Raw genomic sequence first — 14,963 nt, 5'->3', positions numbered from 1 at the left:
TTTGTGTCCCCCCCCCCTCACCCAATGATGTGACAATGACACGCCGGGGAAGGCGTCACCTCTCGCCCCGCCGTGACGCGGCGCGTGCTGTGGGCGGTCTCGTGCTCCCCCCCCCCAAATATTCCTCCCCCACCACCCTCCCAGCACCATCTCCCCGCCATGGCCCTGCTGTGCCAGGGGGGCTGGGGGTGGCCGCGGGGCGCGGGTGGTGCTGGGGGTGGTGGCAGGAGGGGTTCAGCTGGGGGCTTCTCTTGGTGGATGTTGGGGCATGGTTGGGGCAGGGGGACACGTGTGGGGCTGGGGTTGGGGCAGGGCAAGGTCTGCTTGGGGTTTTGGGGTGTCCATCAGGTCCTGGTGGCTCCTGGGTGCCCACCAGCTCCTGGGTGACCATGGACACCCGGTGGCTTCTGGTTGCCCATCAGCTCCAGGTTGTCCATCAGCTCCTGGTGGCTCCTTGGTGCCCATCAGCTCCTGGGTGTCCATCAGCTCCTGGTGACTTTTGGATGTTCATCAGCTCCTGGGTGTCTGTGGACACCTGGTGGCTTCTTGGTGCCCATCAGCTCCTGGTGGCCCTTGGGTGCCTATCGGCTCCTGGACTCTGGTGCCTCTTGGTTCCTGGGTGTCCATCAGTTTCTGGGTGTCCCTGGACTCCTGGTTGCTCCTGGCTGTCCATCAGCTTCTGGTGGCCCTTGGGTGCCCATCAGTTCCTGGGTGCCCATCAGCTCCTGGGTGTCCCTGGACTCCTGGTGCTTCTTGGCTGCTGGGTGTCCATCAGCTCCTGGGTGTCCATGGCCTCCTGGGTGGCTCCTGTGCACCCCTGGACTCCTGGTGGCCCTTAGCTCCTGGGTGCCTCTTGGTTTCTGGGTGTCCATCAGCTCCTGGGGAACTCCTGGTGCCCATCGGCTCCTGGGGACCAGGCTGGGACCCTCCTGGGACCCTCCTGGGACCCCCAGCTTTCCAGGCACCCTGCCCCGTGCCACTGTGCACCCAGGCCGTGTTGTACCCACGTGTGCCAGCAGGAAGGGACAGGCCCAGCACCCTCGCACTGCTCCGGAGGGGATGGCACCGGGGTGAGACGCATCCTGCTGCACGGGGCAGAGGCGGAGGATGCTCACGGGGTACCAGGGATGCAGGGTGCTACACCGGGTCCCTGCGCCAACCCAGGAGCCAAAGCAGGGCTCAGCGATGAATTTTGGGGGGGACAAAGCACCGGTGCTGCCCCTTTTCTGGCGGGTCGGGGCCGAGGGAGCCCGGCCGGGCGCCGTTTGGGGCCGGAGGCGGCAGGGGGGGAGCGGGGCCGTGTTGTTGCAGTCTGACCTAAGCATCTGGAAAGCAGCGCTCCTGGGCTCCGGCCGGCCTGCGTGACTAAAACTTGAGGCAAAAACCTTCCATATTTGGTGAAAGGCGCTCTAGGGCCCGGCAGCCCTCGCCCCCCGCGGCACGCTTAACCCTCTGGGCGCCCCTCCGGCCCCGGCCGCTCCGAGGGGGCTGGCGTGCAGGGAGTTTTGGGAAGGCTCGGCGTGGTGGGGAGAAACACCGGGGGTGGAAAAAGGGATGAGCATCACGGAGTGGCCGGGAGGATGGGACGGGATGGAGCCTGGATTTGGGATGGAGCCTGGATTTGGGGATGGAGCGGTGGTCCCGGCGCGGGTACGGCACGGGAGGATGCCGCGGGATGCGCCGAAGTTTTGGAGAGGGGCAGGAGAACCCCTCGCAGCCCTTCCCAGCGAGGCAGGCCCCGATTTCAATTAAAACCACGTGGGAAAAGCCCTGCTGCCCCGCCGCGTGTTTGCCTGATGAGTTTTTGTTCCTTCGGGAAATGAGCCTCCCTCCTTCTCCCCGGCCCCATCCCGGCTCACCAGGGTGGCGCGGGGTGCTCAGCGCCCTTCCTCACATCCCGGCAAAATTGCTCCATCTCGTTTTTTTTTTTTTTTTTTTTTTTTTTTTAAAAAATCTGGCTTTTTCTCACACTTCAAAAGAAAAATGACAGCCGGGCCGCGTCCTCCTGGGATGAATCACCGGAGCCCAGCAGTCAAAGAAGGGAAAAGAGCAGCTAAGCCAGCCCCTCCGGCCTCCCTCATTAATGCGAGCTCCTTCCCCGCGATTTATGGCCAGGGATCACATGGGCCTTGCCGGGAAAGCGGCGCTTTTTCCGCCTACCACCGACAACTGCAATCCTTTCTGTCTGGTAAAGGGGACACCGAGCCCGGGCACGAGCCTCCTGGAGGGCTACGGGACTCGGGAGGCGAAGGGAAGAGCGGCGTGGTTGGAGCTGAGCTGGGAAAAGCAAAAGCGGTGGCGATTTTTCAGCAGGGCTCTGCCTGGGAAAAGGGGACAGGATGCGGGCTGGGGCTGCTCAGTGGGATTTCAGCAGCTGACCTCGCAGCGCATCCATTTGCTGGCGGAGGGGCCGAAGCCACGCTGCTCCTCCTCCTCTTTTCCTTCCTCCTCCTCCTCCTCCTCCTCCTCCCGGCCCCGCTGCCGGCCACTGGCTTTCTACATGGGAGCATCTCCGCACAAAAAGCACCAGAGCCTGGGAAAAACCGCGGCCGAGAGGCAAAAGCAAACATCTCCAGCCCGAGGGCTCGCGAATAAACACGGGGGTATTATTAGTAACCGAGGCTGAGCCGAAGCGGGGCTCCTGATTTATGCTCCCGTTTCCTTTCAAGACTTTTACGCTCCGCAAAAGCGCCTGGGATGCTTCTTACCCGTGGGAGAACGGCGAGCGGCCGCCCCGGGGAGCCAAGGCAGCCCCCGGATGGGTAGTAGGGCCGTGCATGATGCTGGCCACCAGCTCCCTGCCCCGATTTTGGAGCTTTTCGCAGCAAAACACGCGGCCCCCCGTGCTCTCCAGGAAGCCCCATGCTGCTGCCCCGTTGCTGGCTCCGGGAAACCCATCCCAAGGAGATGGGCCAGCGAAGGGCTGGGCTGGTTTCAGGGCTCACCCCAAAAGCTCCACAAAGCCCGGTGAAACTTTCTGGTTCTGGGCATCCCAAGAGGAGGTAACGGGATTTTTCCGAGCGCTTTTCCTGCCAGAAACGGGGCAATGGAGGAAATACGGGATCGGACCTAATGGCAGCATCTTGAGCTCTTTGGGTTTCTACGTCAGCCACATCACTGCAAACCGCCGGCCCCATAAACGGCTCGTTGAATTACCCTCAAACTTTCCTCCAGAAAAATAAAAACACAAAAAAAAAACCTTCTCTGGCCTTCAGGTTAGCCTGAGAAACTGCAGGAGCATTTGGCAGAGAAGGCAGCAAGGGGTCGGCAACCAGCCGGGGACGGAAACAGCTTCGTTATTCAAAAATTAGGACTGGGTGGTTGAAACCCCCTGATGGGAAAAAAAAACTTGGGGCCTGGAGGTGGAGATTTGGGGGTATTTTGCTGGCATGGGGGCTGCCAGCGTGCATCGAGCGCTTTTGGGCATCTCGGAGCTGCGCGAGCAAGCTGAGCGTGCCGGGGAGATGCCCTTGGGTGCAGGGCTCTGAGTTGGCTGGAAGCACACTTCTGAACCTCTTTTATTATATTTTATTTTATTTCAATGTTTTGGGGGAAATAAAGCGTTAATTAAGCTCTGCAGGTGGAGGTTTGGGGTGCTCCCCGGGGCAGGGGACTGTCCCCAAAGCCGGTGGCTCTCGCTGTGTCCCAGCTCCCTCTAGTGGGACCCGCCCCGGGGAGAGCGGAGGTGTGCAGGATTCCCAGTTCCCACCAGTTCCTTGCAAACTGGGACTCTCGAGGTGCCGAGACGGCTTGTTTTCGGGTCGCTTTGCTCCGGTTTTGCTTTTCTTTCGAGAGTTCCCGGTTTATTTGCGGAGCTGAGGACAGGCTGTGAGCGGGGAGAGGCACCTCGCGCCTCTGCCATTGCTTTTTAATTTTGGCACACGGTGCGGGGGTGGCAGGAATATTGCCTCTCTTGACGCAGGGCTCCCTCCTCTTCAGCACGGCTTTGGAGGCCCTGAGCAACAAACCCTGCTCCTGAAATGGTCTGAAACACTCTGTTTTTACCCAAAGCAGGACATTTTACCCCAAAGTGAGGCTTGCAGGACGTGCAGGGTCCCCACACGGGGTGCAAAGGCAGCTGGCACCATGGGGATGTGCAGGGGCCGCAGGGTTTGTTGCTGCTGGTGGTACCTGGCCTCACGTTTTTACCAATTTCTGGAAAATCGGATGGTTTCGGGTTGATTGAGAGCTCGGAGGCCGGCTGCTGCTGGGGACATTGACATTGCTGGCCAGGGTTGTGCTGTTCCACGAGGATTTCCCCCGTGCCAAAACGGGGAGGTTGGCACCTTGGCTGCTGGGCTTGGCAGAGGGATGCGGGGTGGTGTTAGTAGGGATGTGCCCAGCTGGAAAATGCTGCCCCATAGATCTGAGACCCCACAGACCCCCTTTGGCCCCATCGTGCCCCCCCAAAGCTGCTATCAGAGCATTAAAAAACGAAGCAGAGCAGGCTCGGAGAGCTCCTGGGCTTCGGCAGGAGGCAAAGCAGGGGGGAGCCCGCTCCCTGCAGGCAGAGGGAAGAGCTGGGGGGATGCCAGCGGGTTTGCCAAGGAGGATTTGGAGTGTTTGGGGTTGGGCAGGAGGCACCCGGGGGACGGAGGGCACGAGCGGATCGAACGCGCCGGGCTCCGAAAAAGAAAAAAGAAAGAAAGAAAAAAAAAAAAAAAAAAAAAGCTCACCCGAGAGGAAGTCTCAAGGTGTTTACAAAGAAGCCGCTCTAAAAATAGCCGGCTCAGATTTTAGACGTCCCTAAAAATAGGCTGCGCTGCTCGAGTGGCCAAACACTCCCAGGAATTTCCTGTGGGCTGCGGGCCGCGCGCAGGGGGGTCCGGGCTGGGCAGCCGGCGGGGACGGCCGGGCCGAGCCTTTGGTTTTCCCTTCCAAAGCTGAGAGTGAGCGGGATGCGGCCCCATTCCTCCCCTGGTCCCTCACTGGGCACGGGGTTGAGCCCTTCTCCTCCTGTCCTCCCTCCCCCGTAACGTGCCGGGAGGTTTTCAAGCAGCTCAACCCTAATAGTAGACAGCGGAGAATCCACTCCTGTGGGAAGATGCAGCCTGCGATGGGGTTGAATAAATTGATGGGGGTCGTGGGGATGTGATGCTGGGGAGGGCTCGAGGGATTTGCTGTAGGGGGAGCAAAGGGATGGGAGTGAAGCGCACGTGGGAATGGGGCCGCAGGCGGGAGGGGTCGGGGATTGGAGCCGAAATGGGTCTGGGGTTGCAACCTGATGGGTTTGGGGTTGGAACGCCAGTGGGGCTGGGATTGCAAGCCCTATGGGGCTGGGATTGCAGCCCCAGTGGGGCTGGGATTGCAGAAAAAAGAAATGGGTCTAGGAAAATGGATCTGGGATTGCAACCCAGCCAAGTCCAAGACTGCGACCCCAATGGGTCCTGGATTGCAACCCCAGTAGGTCCTGGACTGCAATCCCAGTGGGTCCGGGATTACAACCCCAATGGATTCAGGACTGGAATCCCAGTGGGTCCGGGGTTGCAACCCCACTGGGTCTGAGTCTGCAACCCCAATGGTTCTGAGACTGCAAATGAAATGGGTCTGGGGTTGCAACTAAAATGGGTCCAGGACTGTAACCTAAATGGATCTGGGATTGCAACCCCAGTGGGTCTGAGATTTCAACCCCAGTGAGTCCAGGATTGCAACCCTAGTGGGTCCAAGATTGCAACCTCAATGGATCCGGGATTGCAACCCAGATGAGTCCAAGACTGCAACCCAGTGGGTTCAGGCGTGTAATTCCAGTAAATTTGGGATTGCAACCCCAATGGGTCTGGGATTGCAACCCAGATGAGTCCAACACTGCAATTCCAGTAGGTCCAGGGTTGCAAACCCAGTAGGTTTAGGATTGCAACCCCAGTGGGTCTGGGATTGCAACCTCAATGGATCTGGGATTGCAAACCCAGTGGGTCCGGGATTGCGTCCCCAGTGAATTATGGATTGTGACCCCAATTGGTCTGGGATTGAAAATGAAACGGGTCAAAAATTGTAACTGAAATGGGTGTGGGATTGCAACCTCAATGGATCCAGGTTGGATGGGGCTTTGGGCAACCTGATCTAGTGGGAGGTGTCCCTGCCCATGGAAGGGGGGGTGGAACGGGATGGTCTTTAAGGTCCCGTCCACCCCAAACCGTTCTGTGATTCTCTGATTCAGTGATCAGGGATTGTAACCCTAGTGGGTCTGAGATTGCAAGCAAAATGGGCCAAATATTGCAACCAAAATGGCCCCAATGTTGCCACTCAGACTGGTCTGTTCCTGCAGCCCGGGTGAGTCCAAGGTTGCAACCCCAGTGGGTCCGGGATTGCAGTCCATTTGGGTCCAGGATTATAATCCCAATGCATCTGGGATTGCATCCCAAATGGGTCTGAGATTGCGGCCCATTTGGGTACAGGAATGCATCCCAAATGGGTCCAAGACTGCAGCTGAAATGGCTCCAAGATTGTAATCCCAATAGGTCTAGGATTGCAACCCCAGTGGGTCTGGGATTGCCAATGAAATGGGTCCGGGATTACAACCCAAATGGGTCCAGGATTTCAACCAAAATGTTTCTGGGTTTGCAACCCAATGGGGTCCAGGATTTTAAGTAGGATAGGTCTGGGATTGCAACCCAGAGGGGTCTGGGATTATAATCCCAACGTGTCTGGGGTTACAACAGGAATGGGTACAGGTTTGCAACCCAGATGGCCCCAGGCTGGCCCTGATCTCACCCAAAACGAGCCGACAGCAAGAGCGGGGAGCTGCAGAAGCGGCCACAGGATCTACCTTGCGCACAGCCTCATTACCCCAAACGCGATTAATTAGCCCCGGCCACCCAAGGGCTGGCACGCATCCTGCCACGCATCCATCCCGATCCCCCCCCCGGGTCCCCTCGGTGCTATGGGATCGGGGCCGGGAGGAAATTTCCTGCCTGCAGCAGTAGGGCGCAGCCCTGCTGCACGCCGTTGCTGTGGGAACGGGCAAGCGGCTAATTAGATTTAATTAACGAAGCAGGAGGGGAGCGCGCTGCGAGCGGATGCGGGGATGCTGCATCGCCTGGCGAGCGGGGCTGCGGGTGCTACAGGGTGTTGTGTGTTATTATTATTTTATTTTGGGGGGGAGAGGGAAGAAAATGGGTCCTGCAATCGGTGCTGCGCTTGGGGAGGGGGACCCAGCACCCCAAACCCTGCTTGGAAATGACGGAAACCCCATAACGCACCAAAGTGGGGGTGCCAAACCCCCAAACCAACCCCAGCGCCCCCCGAAACCCCACGAAAACCTTCCGACGGAGCCCAGCATCATCCCCAAACCCCCCTCCCTCGCCAGTGGGCACGGCCACAGCGCCAGGCTCAGCCCCCGTCTCCCAACCCCGCTCCCCGCTGCTGCCGGTGCCTCGGCGCCACCCGGGGCCGGGGACCACGCGTGCCACCGCCACGCGCCCCCGGACGCACGCACGCTACGCGCCGCCTGCCGCCTGCAGCCTCTCCGCGGGAGGGATCCATTTTTTTTATTATTAGTATTATTATTTTATTTTTTTCATACAGAATCGCCTCGCTATAAATAGACCCCTCTCTTCTGTTCTGTTCTGTTTTGTTTTATTTTATTTTGCTTTATTTATTTTATTGTATTTTATTGCATTGTATTTTATTGTATTGCATTGTATTGCATTTTATTTATTATTTCATTTCATTTCATTTCATTTCATTTCATTTCATTTCATTTCATTTATTTCATTTACTCCATTTCATTTATTTATTCCATTCCATTTTATTTATTCCGTTTCATTTATTCCGTTTCATTTATTCCATTTCATTATTCTTTCATTCATTCCATTTCACTCCTTATTTCACTTCACTTCATCCCCCTCCGCGCCGCAGCGCTCCGGCTTTTCCGCGGCGTCACCCTTATTATTTTTGAAGGGGTAGGGGGAGGAGGGAAAACGTTGGGGTTTTTTTTGGGGTGGGGGGGTTGGTAGAGCCAGATTTTTTTTTTTTTTTTTTTTTTTTGTTGTTGTTGCCTCCCCCCCCTTTTTTGGGCCGCGAGGGACGGACCGACCCCGGGACCCGCATGCTGCAGATGGTGAGGACTCTGGCGCAGTTCACCATCGCGCTGGAGGACATGCGAGACATCGGGGACGGCATCGACGCGGCCTTCGCCGCCGCCTCCGGGCTCGGTGGGGCCGCCGAGGAGCTGCCGGAGAAGGGCCGCGGGGGCCCCGAGGTGATGCCAACAAAAGGGGGGAGATCGGGGGGGACCCCTCCGTGCCCCTACGTGCCCCTACACCCCGGCACGGGGCTGGGTTTGGGGATGTTGGGGTCCCTTTGGGGGATGCTGGAGGGTGGTTTTTTTTTTTTGGGGAGGGGGTCCGGCTGCGTCACGGTGGGGATGAGTGCGTGGGGAGAAAGCCACCGGGGCTGGCCCACCATCGCCGTGGCAACCGTGCCTCCATCCTCATCCCGCCGCCCCCGCTTTTTGGGGGGGCTCCCAGCCGAAAAGCTGGAGGGGGTGATAGGGGATGGATGCGTGCACCCTCCCCACACACACACACGCACACCCACGTTGATGTGCATGAGGATGGAGGGGGGGTTGCGGTGCCGGGGAGGTGCCCCCGAATCCCCTGGCAGTGGTGCTGAGGGTCCCCAGGGTGCTGAGCAGCTCCGGGGGATGCAGGATGAGGTCGGGGTTTTGGGATCGGAGCGGGAGCAGGTGGAGGGCAAAACCCCACAGGGCGCATCCTGCCTGGTCCTGCAGGATGGGGGCTTGTGCCCAGCTCCTGCTCATCCCAGTGGGAATTTCTCCCCAGGATAACAACCATAAGAGCTGGAAAAATCCCCTTTGGGATGGTTGGGGCTCATCCCCCAGCTGAAAAATCCCCCAAACTGAAACCCGTGGTGCTGTGCTGAGCCTGTTCAGCTCGCTGATCCCACAGGAAAAACGTCCCAGAGCATCGCCGCTAGCTGCCAGGGGGGGAAATGAGGCAGGGTCAGGGGGTGAGCACCCTGCTCTGTCCATCCCATGGCAGGATCAGGCCCATCCCCAAAATATTTGGCCCTAAATAATGTTTTCCTTCCTTGCTCGGTGGAGAAGGGGTGAACCCAGCCTGGAGCGCGGGTGGGGAAACTGAGGCACGGCTCCGTCCTCAGGTGCTGGGTGGCTGGGGTGGGAGGATTGGCACCTGGGGAGGATGCCCTGGAAATTTGGGGTGCCTGTGTCCCCGTGGGGAACAGGGAATGGGCATCGGCTGTGGGGTGCAGTTTGGGGCTGTGGGGTGCAGTTTGGGGCTGGGAGAGGGGAGATAAATCCCCACTTAAATCCCTCCAATTTTGGGGGTGCACAGGGACAGCGCTGGAGAGGGCTGGGACAGCTCCGCTGGCAGGGTTTTTGGGGGTCCCTGCCCCCATGGGTTTTGGGGTGTCTCCATTAACACCCCAAAGGTTTTGTTGCTGTTTAGGACCCTTTGAATGTCTCTGAACCCAGATCTGTTGGAGCATCTCCACACCCAGGGTCTTTGGAGCACCTCAGCACCCAAAACTTTTGGGGTGTGGGGACTTTGGAGCATGTTTGGACCCAAATCTTTTGGGGCATCTCACACCAGAGCCCTCGGGGTGTGTTTGCATCTAAATCCTTGGGGGTTTCTCTGCACCAAGGGTCGTTGGAGCACCCCAGCACCTAAAAATTTGGGGTTTCTCACAGGCAGAGTCCTTGAACCGTCTCTAAACCCTAAAATTTTGGTGCGTGGGGCCTTTGGATCATCTCTGCACCCAAATCTTTTGGGGTATCTCACACCAGAGTGCTCAGGGTGTCTTTGCATCGAAAACTTTTGGGGTTTCTCTGCACCAAGGGTCCTTGGAGCACCCCAGCATCTAAACATTTTGGGGTTTCTCACAGGCAAGGTCCCTGAACGATCTCTAAACCCTAAAATTTTGGTGCGTGGGGCCTTTGGACCATCCCTGCACCCGAAACTTTTGGGGCATGACCCACTGGGGGCCCTTGGACCATCTTGCCCCGAGGCTGAGCTGCAGCCTGGACGGCACTCGGGGACACCCCCCCATGGGTGCTGCATTTTGGGGGGGGGTTCCCTGAGCCCTACAGCTACACGGACCCCCACCCCCTGCCCTCCCTGCACCCTCTGAGCCCCCTCTTTGGGGCGCAGGGCTTTGGGGCCGGCCAGGAGCAGCGCGGGTGCCCGGGGGCCGTGAGGAATTTGCGGCGCGGGGCCGCGCCGAGCGCGGGGAGAAGGAGGCCGCCGGCACCGACCCATGTAGGGCTGTGAGAGCTCCTGACGCGGGCGCGGAGGAAACCAGGCGTCTGTGCGCTCGGTGTCATGTACTTCCTAATCCTCCTGGATTCCTCCATCGGGGTGGAGAGGGAGCTGGACGAGCGCCGGGCTCCCGCGCTTGCACAGCCCCCCCTGCGCCACCACCGGAGGGGACGCCTCGGTGCCCCGAGGTAGCCGCCGGGTTCCCCTTCTGGCCCCTCGGATCGTCCCCGATTTCATTTGGCTTCTCTCCGCCCGTGTAGGACATGAGGAAGCACGTCATCATGACGCTGCTGGACACGGAGCAGTCCTACGTGGAGTCCTTGCGCACCTTGATGCAGGTGAGGGGGCGCGGCGGGGGCGCGGGCGGTGGGTGACAGGCGGTGGCCCCGGCACCGCCTCGACGGGGCGCACGGCGGGGATAAAAACCCCACTGGGGACGTCCGGGGGTGTCACAGCGGGGTTGTCCCTTCCTCGTGAGCGTCCCCTGGACCTGAATTTGGAGCCCTGGTGTTGGGATGGGGAGGGGACCGGTGGCAGTGTTGGGGACAGCGGGACCGGTGGTGGGAGAAATATGGAAAGCAGCACTGCTGGGGATGGGGTGTGGGGTCACCTCCACCCCCAAATCAACCCCATAACTGTTCTGGATCAGCTGTCACCTGGGGAGTGTCGTGTCCCTGAGCTTGTTCCCGTGCTCGCTCCCCAAAACCCCTCCCTTGCACCTCCTGGGGCCACTGTGGGTGCGCGTCCTGCACCGGGGGTCTCCAAACCCACCCCATCCCCAACACCCCCCTCATTTTCTGCTCTGCTCCAGCTCCCACAGCCACAGGCCAGGGACTTTTTTAGGTCCCTTTTTATTTTAACCAAGTTAATTCCAACTCCTGAGCATCATCCCAACACCTGGCTTGGGGTTCCCAAGAAGTCCCCATCCAGATGTGCCCTGCCAGATGGTGCGCAGGAGGAGAGGACCCCTCAAGGCTGCTCCTCGTGCAGAATTTGGCTCAGAGGGGTGAAAGGAGCCTGGTCTGGGTCTTATTTTGGGGGAACTGTGGACATTTCATGGTCAGAACATGTCTGTGCTGGTCTCTGGGAACTGTTCATGCTCTTCTCCCCATCTGGTCCCCCACTCACCCAGTTTCATGCTGGGTGGGATGCAGGGACCAAATCTGGCCCAGCCCAGCTCCCTCTGGAGGTGTTGGCCCCGTTGGGTTTGGAGCTTTGGGAAGGATTTGACCCTTCTAACTCGGGTCTCCGTGAGATGTCCACCACCAGCCTGGGGAACCTCATCCTTGGTGGGGATTCCTCCCTCTCCAGCTCAGATGGGGGCACCTGAAGCAGCACCGAGTGGGTCCTGGCCTCGCTGCTCAGCTCCCCGTGTCCTGGAGGGCTTGAGAAAGTGGAACCACTTGGAAATTGGTTTTGTAGAGCCCTGCTGCCCCCGAGCATCACTTGTTGGCCATTGCCAAGAGAGGTTGGTGGGCGAGGTGGTGCTCCAGGGCTTGACCCAGCACATCCACCCTGCTGGTTCAGCCCCTCCTGGTCCCAAACACCCTAAATCCCACCAAGAACCAGCAGATTCGGTTGTTCTGCCCCGATTTCCTATCTGGATAACGCAGAGGGGACCAAAATTCATGACAGCAAAGGGTTGGAGGCCGTTGAGGCCATGGCTGGGGGACAGAGGACAAAGTGCTTTGAAGGTTCCTTGTCCAAACCCGATATTGAAATGGAGATACAGTGGGTGGGATGGGGTCCAGGAGAAGTGGGGTGCCCAAGTCTTGTCTGGGCTCCCCAGGGACCCTCCTGCTGCAGGATACTGTGGTTCCTGATGCTTAAATGGGTTGAACAATTGATCCTGGGGAGGTGGAAACAAAAAATCTGTGGGTGCCCCAGCACGATGCTTCCCCGCAGGGTTACATGAAGCCGCTGAAGCAGCCGGAGAACTCGCTGCTGTGCGACCCGTCCCTGGTGGACGAGATCTTCGACCAGATCCCCGAGCTGCTGGAGCACCACGAGCAGTTCCTGGAGCAGATCCACGACTGCGTGCAGAACTGGCACGAGAAGCAGAAAGTGGGCGACCTCCTGGTGCAGTCGGTAGGGCCCGACCCCGTCCTGTAGCGGGGTGGGGATGAGAAGGGTCCATCCCGAAGCTCCCCCCCTGCGCCCAGGCTTTGCTTTTGGCAGGGAAAAAGCCGGGAGCGGGGAGCAGGGGGATGACGGAAGGACGGGCAAACCATGTCGGGGATGGGGAGAGACGATCTCCAGGCCCTCGGTCTGCTTTAGCTTAACGGGGGCTCTGCAGCTCGGCGTTTCTGCCTCGAGCAGCAATGTCAGGGCTCAGGCATCGAGGCGGGGAGCTGAGCCTGGGCAGATCCCACACGGGCGCCGTTAACCCTTGGGACAACTCCTCCGGCCCCAAACGTGCCCGGAGGTGTGGGGGAACCCCGTGCCGAGCCCCTTTTTTTGCCTCTTTTTTTCCCTGATCCTCCCCAGTTCTCCAAGGACGTGCTGGTGAACATCTACTCCGCCTACATCGATAACTTCCTCAACGCCAAGGACGCCGTCCGGATCGCCAAGGAGGCACGGCCGGCGTTCATCAAGTTCCTGGAGGTGGGTGTGGGGACCACTGGTGGGGCAGAGTCAGGGTTAATGGGATTAAACTGGTTATCCATGGCCAAACTGGGATTTTTCCAGCTTTTTCTGTTGTGGGGAGCATGGTCTGGGCTGAGCCAGAATCACTCCAGAGGATGTCAAAAGGAGTGCCCAAGACCCCAAAGTGTTGTTGCTGCAGGTCCAAGGCTGGTGTCACGGCGTGTGTCCCACCTAACGGGCCCGTCCTTGTCCCCACTGATTTTTTTTTTTTTTTTTGCTTGTTTTTGCAGCAAAGCATGCGGGAGAACAAGGAGAAGCAGGCTCTGTCCGACCTGATGATCAAGCCCGTGCAGAGGATCCCGCGGTACGAGCTGCTGGTGAAGGTAGGAGGAGCGGCGCCGGGACGGGGTCCGTGCCGTCCTGGGAGCGGGTGAGACCATGGCTCATCCCCCCCTCCTCGTTAAGGGCAGCTTTTAGGGCCGTCCCGTCCCTCCCAGCCCTTTTTTCCTCCCTCGACACGAAATCCACAGCTCGGTGCGCCCCCAGACCGCCGTGGCTGGGTGGGGGGGCTCGGCGAGGGGGTGGCACCGCGTTGACATCACGGCGGTGTCCCCGCATCAGGACCTGCTGAAGCACACCCCCGAGGACCACCCCGACCACCCCTTCCTCATCGACGCCCAGCGCAACATCAAGCAGGTGGCCGAGAGGATCAACAAGGGGATGAAGAGCGCCGAGGAGGTGGAGAGGAACGCCCGCATCGTGCAGGAGATCGAGTCCCACATCGAAGGGATGGAGGATGTATGGACGGGGGGGCTCGGTGTGGGGTCCTGGGTGGCCGTGGGCAAGGGTGATGGGGGTGCCAGCTGCGGGGAAGTGGGGACACCCAGCCTGGCCGAGCCTTTCCGCAGCCCTGCTGCACCCAAGGGTGCTGCACCTACACCCAGCACCAGATCCCAATGGGGTGGGTCTTTCCTTTTGCCCCAAAAATGAGCCATTTCTGCTCTTTCTGGGTTGAACTAGGTTGGGCCACTTCTTTTCTCGTCCAGGTCCTGCTTTCCTCATCCTCACTTGCCGGGAGGTTTGGGAAGGGGACAGGGTGACAGCTCGGTGCCAGGGGGGTGCAGGGGCAGGGACGAAGCCACTCACAAACCTCCTCGTCCCCACAGCTCCAGGCCCCACTCCGCAGGTTCCTGCGCCAGGAGATGGTGGTGGAAGTGGTAAGAACGAGGTGGCATCATGTCCCTTGTCCCCACGGCATGTCCGCCCGGGCAGCAGAGTGGTGCTGAGCACCAAACGGGGCAGGGGGTGGCTGGGATCGTGGGTCAGAGCAGGGCTGAGTGTGCATGGGGAGCCACAGGTGGGTGGGTGGGTGGATGGGTGGGTGGATGGGTGGACGGAGATGGATAAGGATGGAAATGGGTGAAGGAAGGAAGGAAGGAAGGAAGGAAGGAAGGAAGGAAGGAAGGAAGGAAGGAAGGAAGGAAGGAAGGAAGGAAGGAAGGAAGGAAGGAAGGAAGGAAGGAAGGAAGGAAGGAAGGAAGGATGGGTGGGTGGATGGAGATGGAGGGATGGATGGGTGGAGGAAAGGATGGATGGTGGATGACAGATGATGGACGCACACATGGATGGAGGGAGGTATGAAAGGAGATGACAAAAAATTCCCTGACTGCATGGGGAAAGATGAGATGGGCTTGGGACAGGGAGAACCTGCAGCAGCCTGGGTTCAGGGATGGACAGAGGGGTTGAAGGTGGGGACCCCAGAGGTCCTGGCATCCCATGGGTTCCGTTGAGCACAATTTGGGGAAACTTAGGCAGGGGTGGGTGCCACCAGCATTCACCCTCATGTCTCCTGCACTCCTGCAGAAGGCGGTGGGTGGGAAGAAGGATCGCTCGCTCTTCCTCTTCACGGACCTGCTGGTGTGCACCACGCTGAAGCGCAAGTCGGGCTCCCTCCGCCGCAGCTCCATGAGCCTGTGAGTGCCACCGGGCGCGGGGGACACCCCGGCGCCCCGTGGCCGGGGGCACACCCAGCCGGTTCCCTCTCCCATCGCAGCTCTCTGGGGTTATCCCACCTCCTCGGGGTGTCCCTGGTGGGCTGGGATGGTTTTAGGGTGCTGGGGATGGTGCCCGGGTGCA

At 59.4% G+C, this 14,963-nt stretch overlaps 1 protein-coding gene and 1 long non-coding RNA gene across 2 annotated transcripts in view; one reads left to right on the top strand and one right to left on the bottom strand.

The window, feature by feature from the left end:
* Positions 1-14,963, top strand: part of ARHGEF17 (Rho guanine nucleotide exchange factor 17) — a 36,557-nt gene that overhangs the window by 11,120 nt on the left and 10,474 nt on the right. Inside the window, 7 exon segments of the mRNA XM_084529465.1 lie at positions 10,502-10,579; positions 12,147-12,329; positions 12,729-12,845; positions 13,118-13,210; positions 13,449-13,625; positions 13,994-14,044; positions 14,691-14,800. Of these exon segments, the coding sequence (XP_084385591.1) occupies positions 10,502-10,579; positions 12,147-12,329; positions 12,729-12,845; positions 13,118-13,210; positions 13,449-13,625; positions 13,994-14,044; positions 14,691-14,800 (809 nt within the window).
* LOC311441398 lies at positions 8,345-10,492 on the bottom strand. Its single transcript, XR_014695923.1, has 2 exons — positions 9,944-10,492; positions 8,345-9,747 (listed from the first exon to the last, which is right to left on the bottom strand). It is a non-coding gene; the product is annotated as an uncharacterized lncRNA (long non-coding RNA).

Source organism: Aythya ferina (genome assembly GCF_964211825.1).
Source record: "Aythya ferina genome assembly, chromosome: 1".
NCBI classification, from domain to species: Eukaryota; Metazoa; Chordata; class Aves; order Anseriformes; family Anatidae; genus Aythya; species Aythya ferina.
This window is presented reverse-complemented; position numbering and strand designations above follow the sequence as displayed.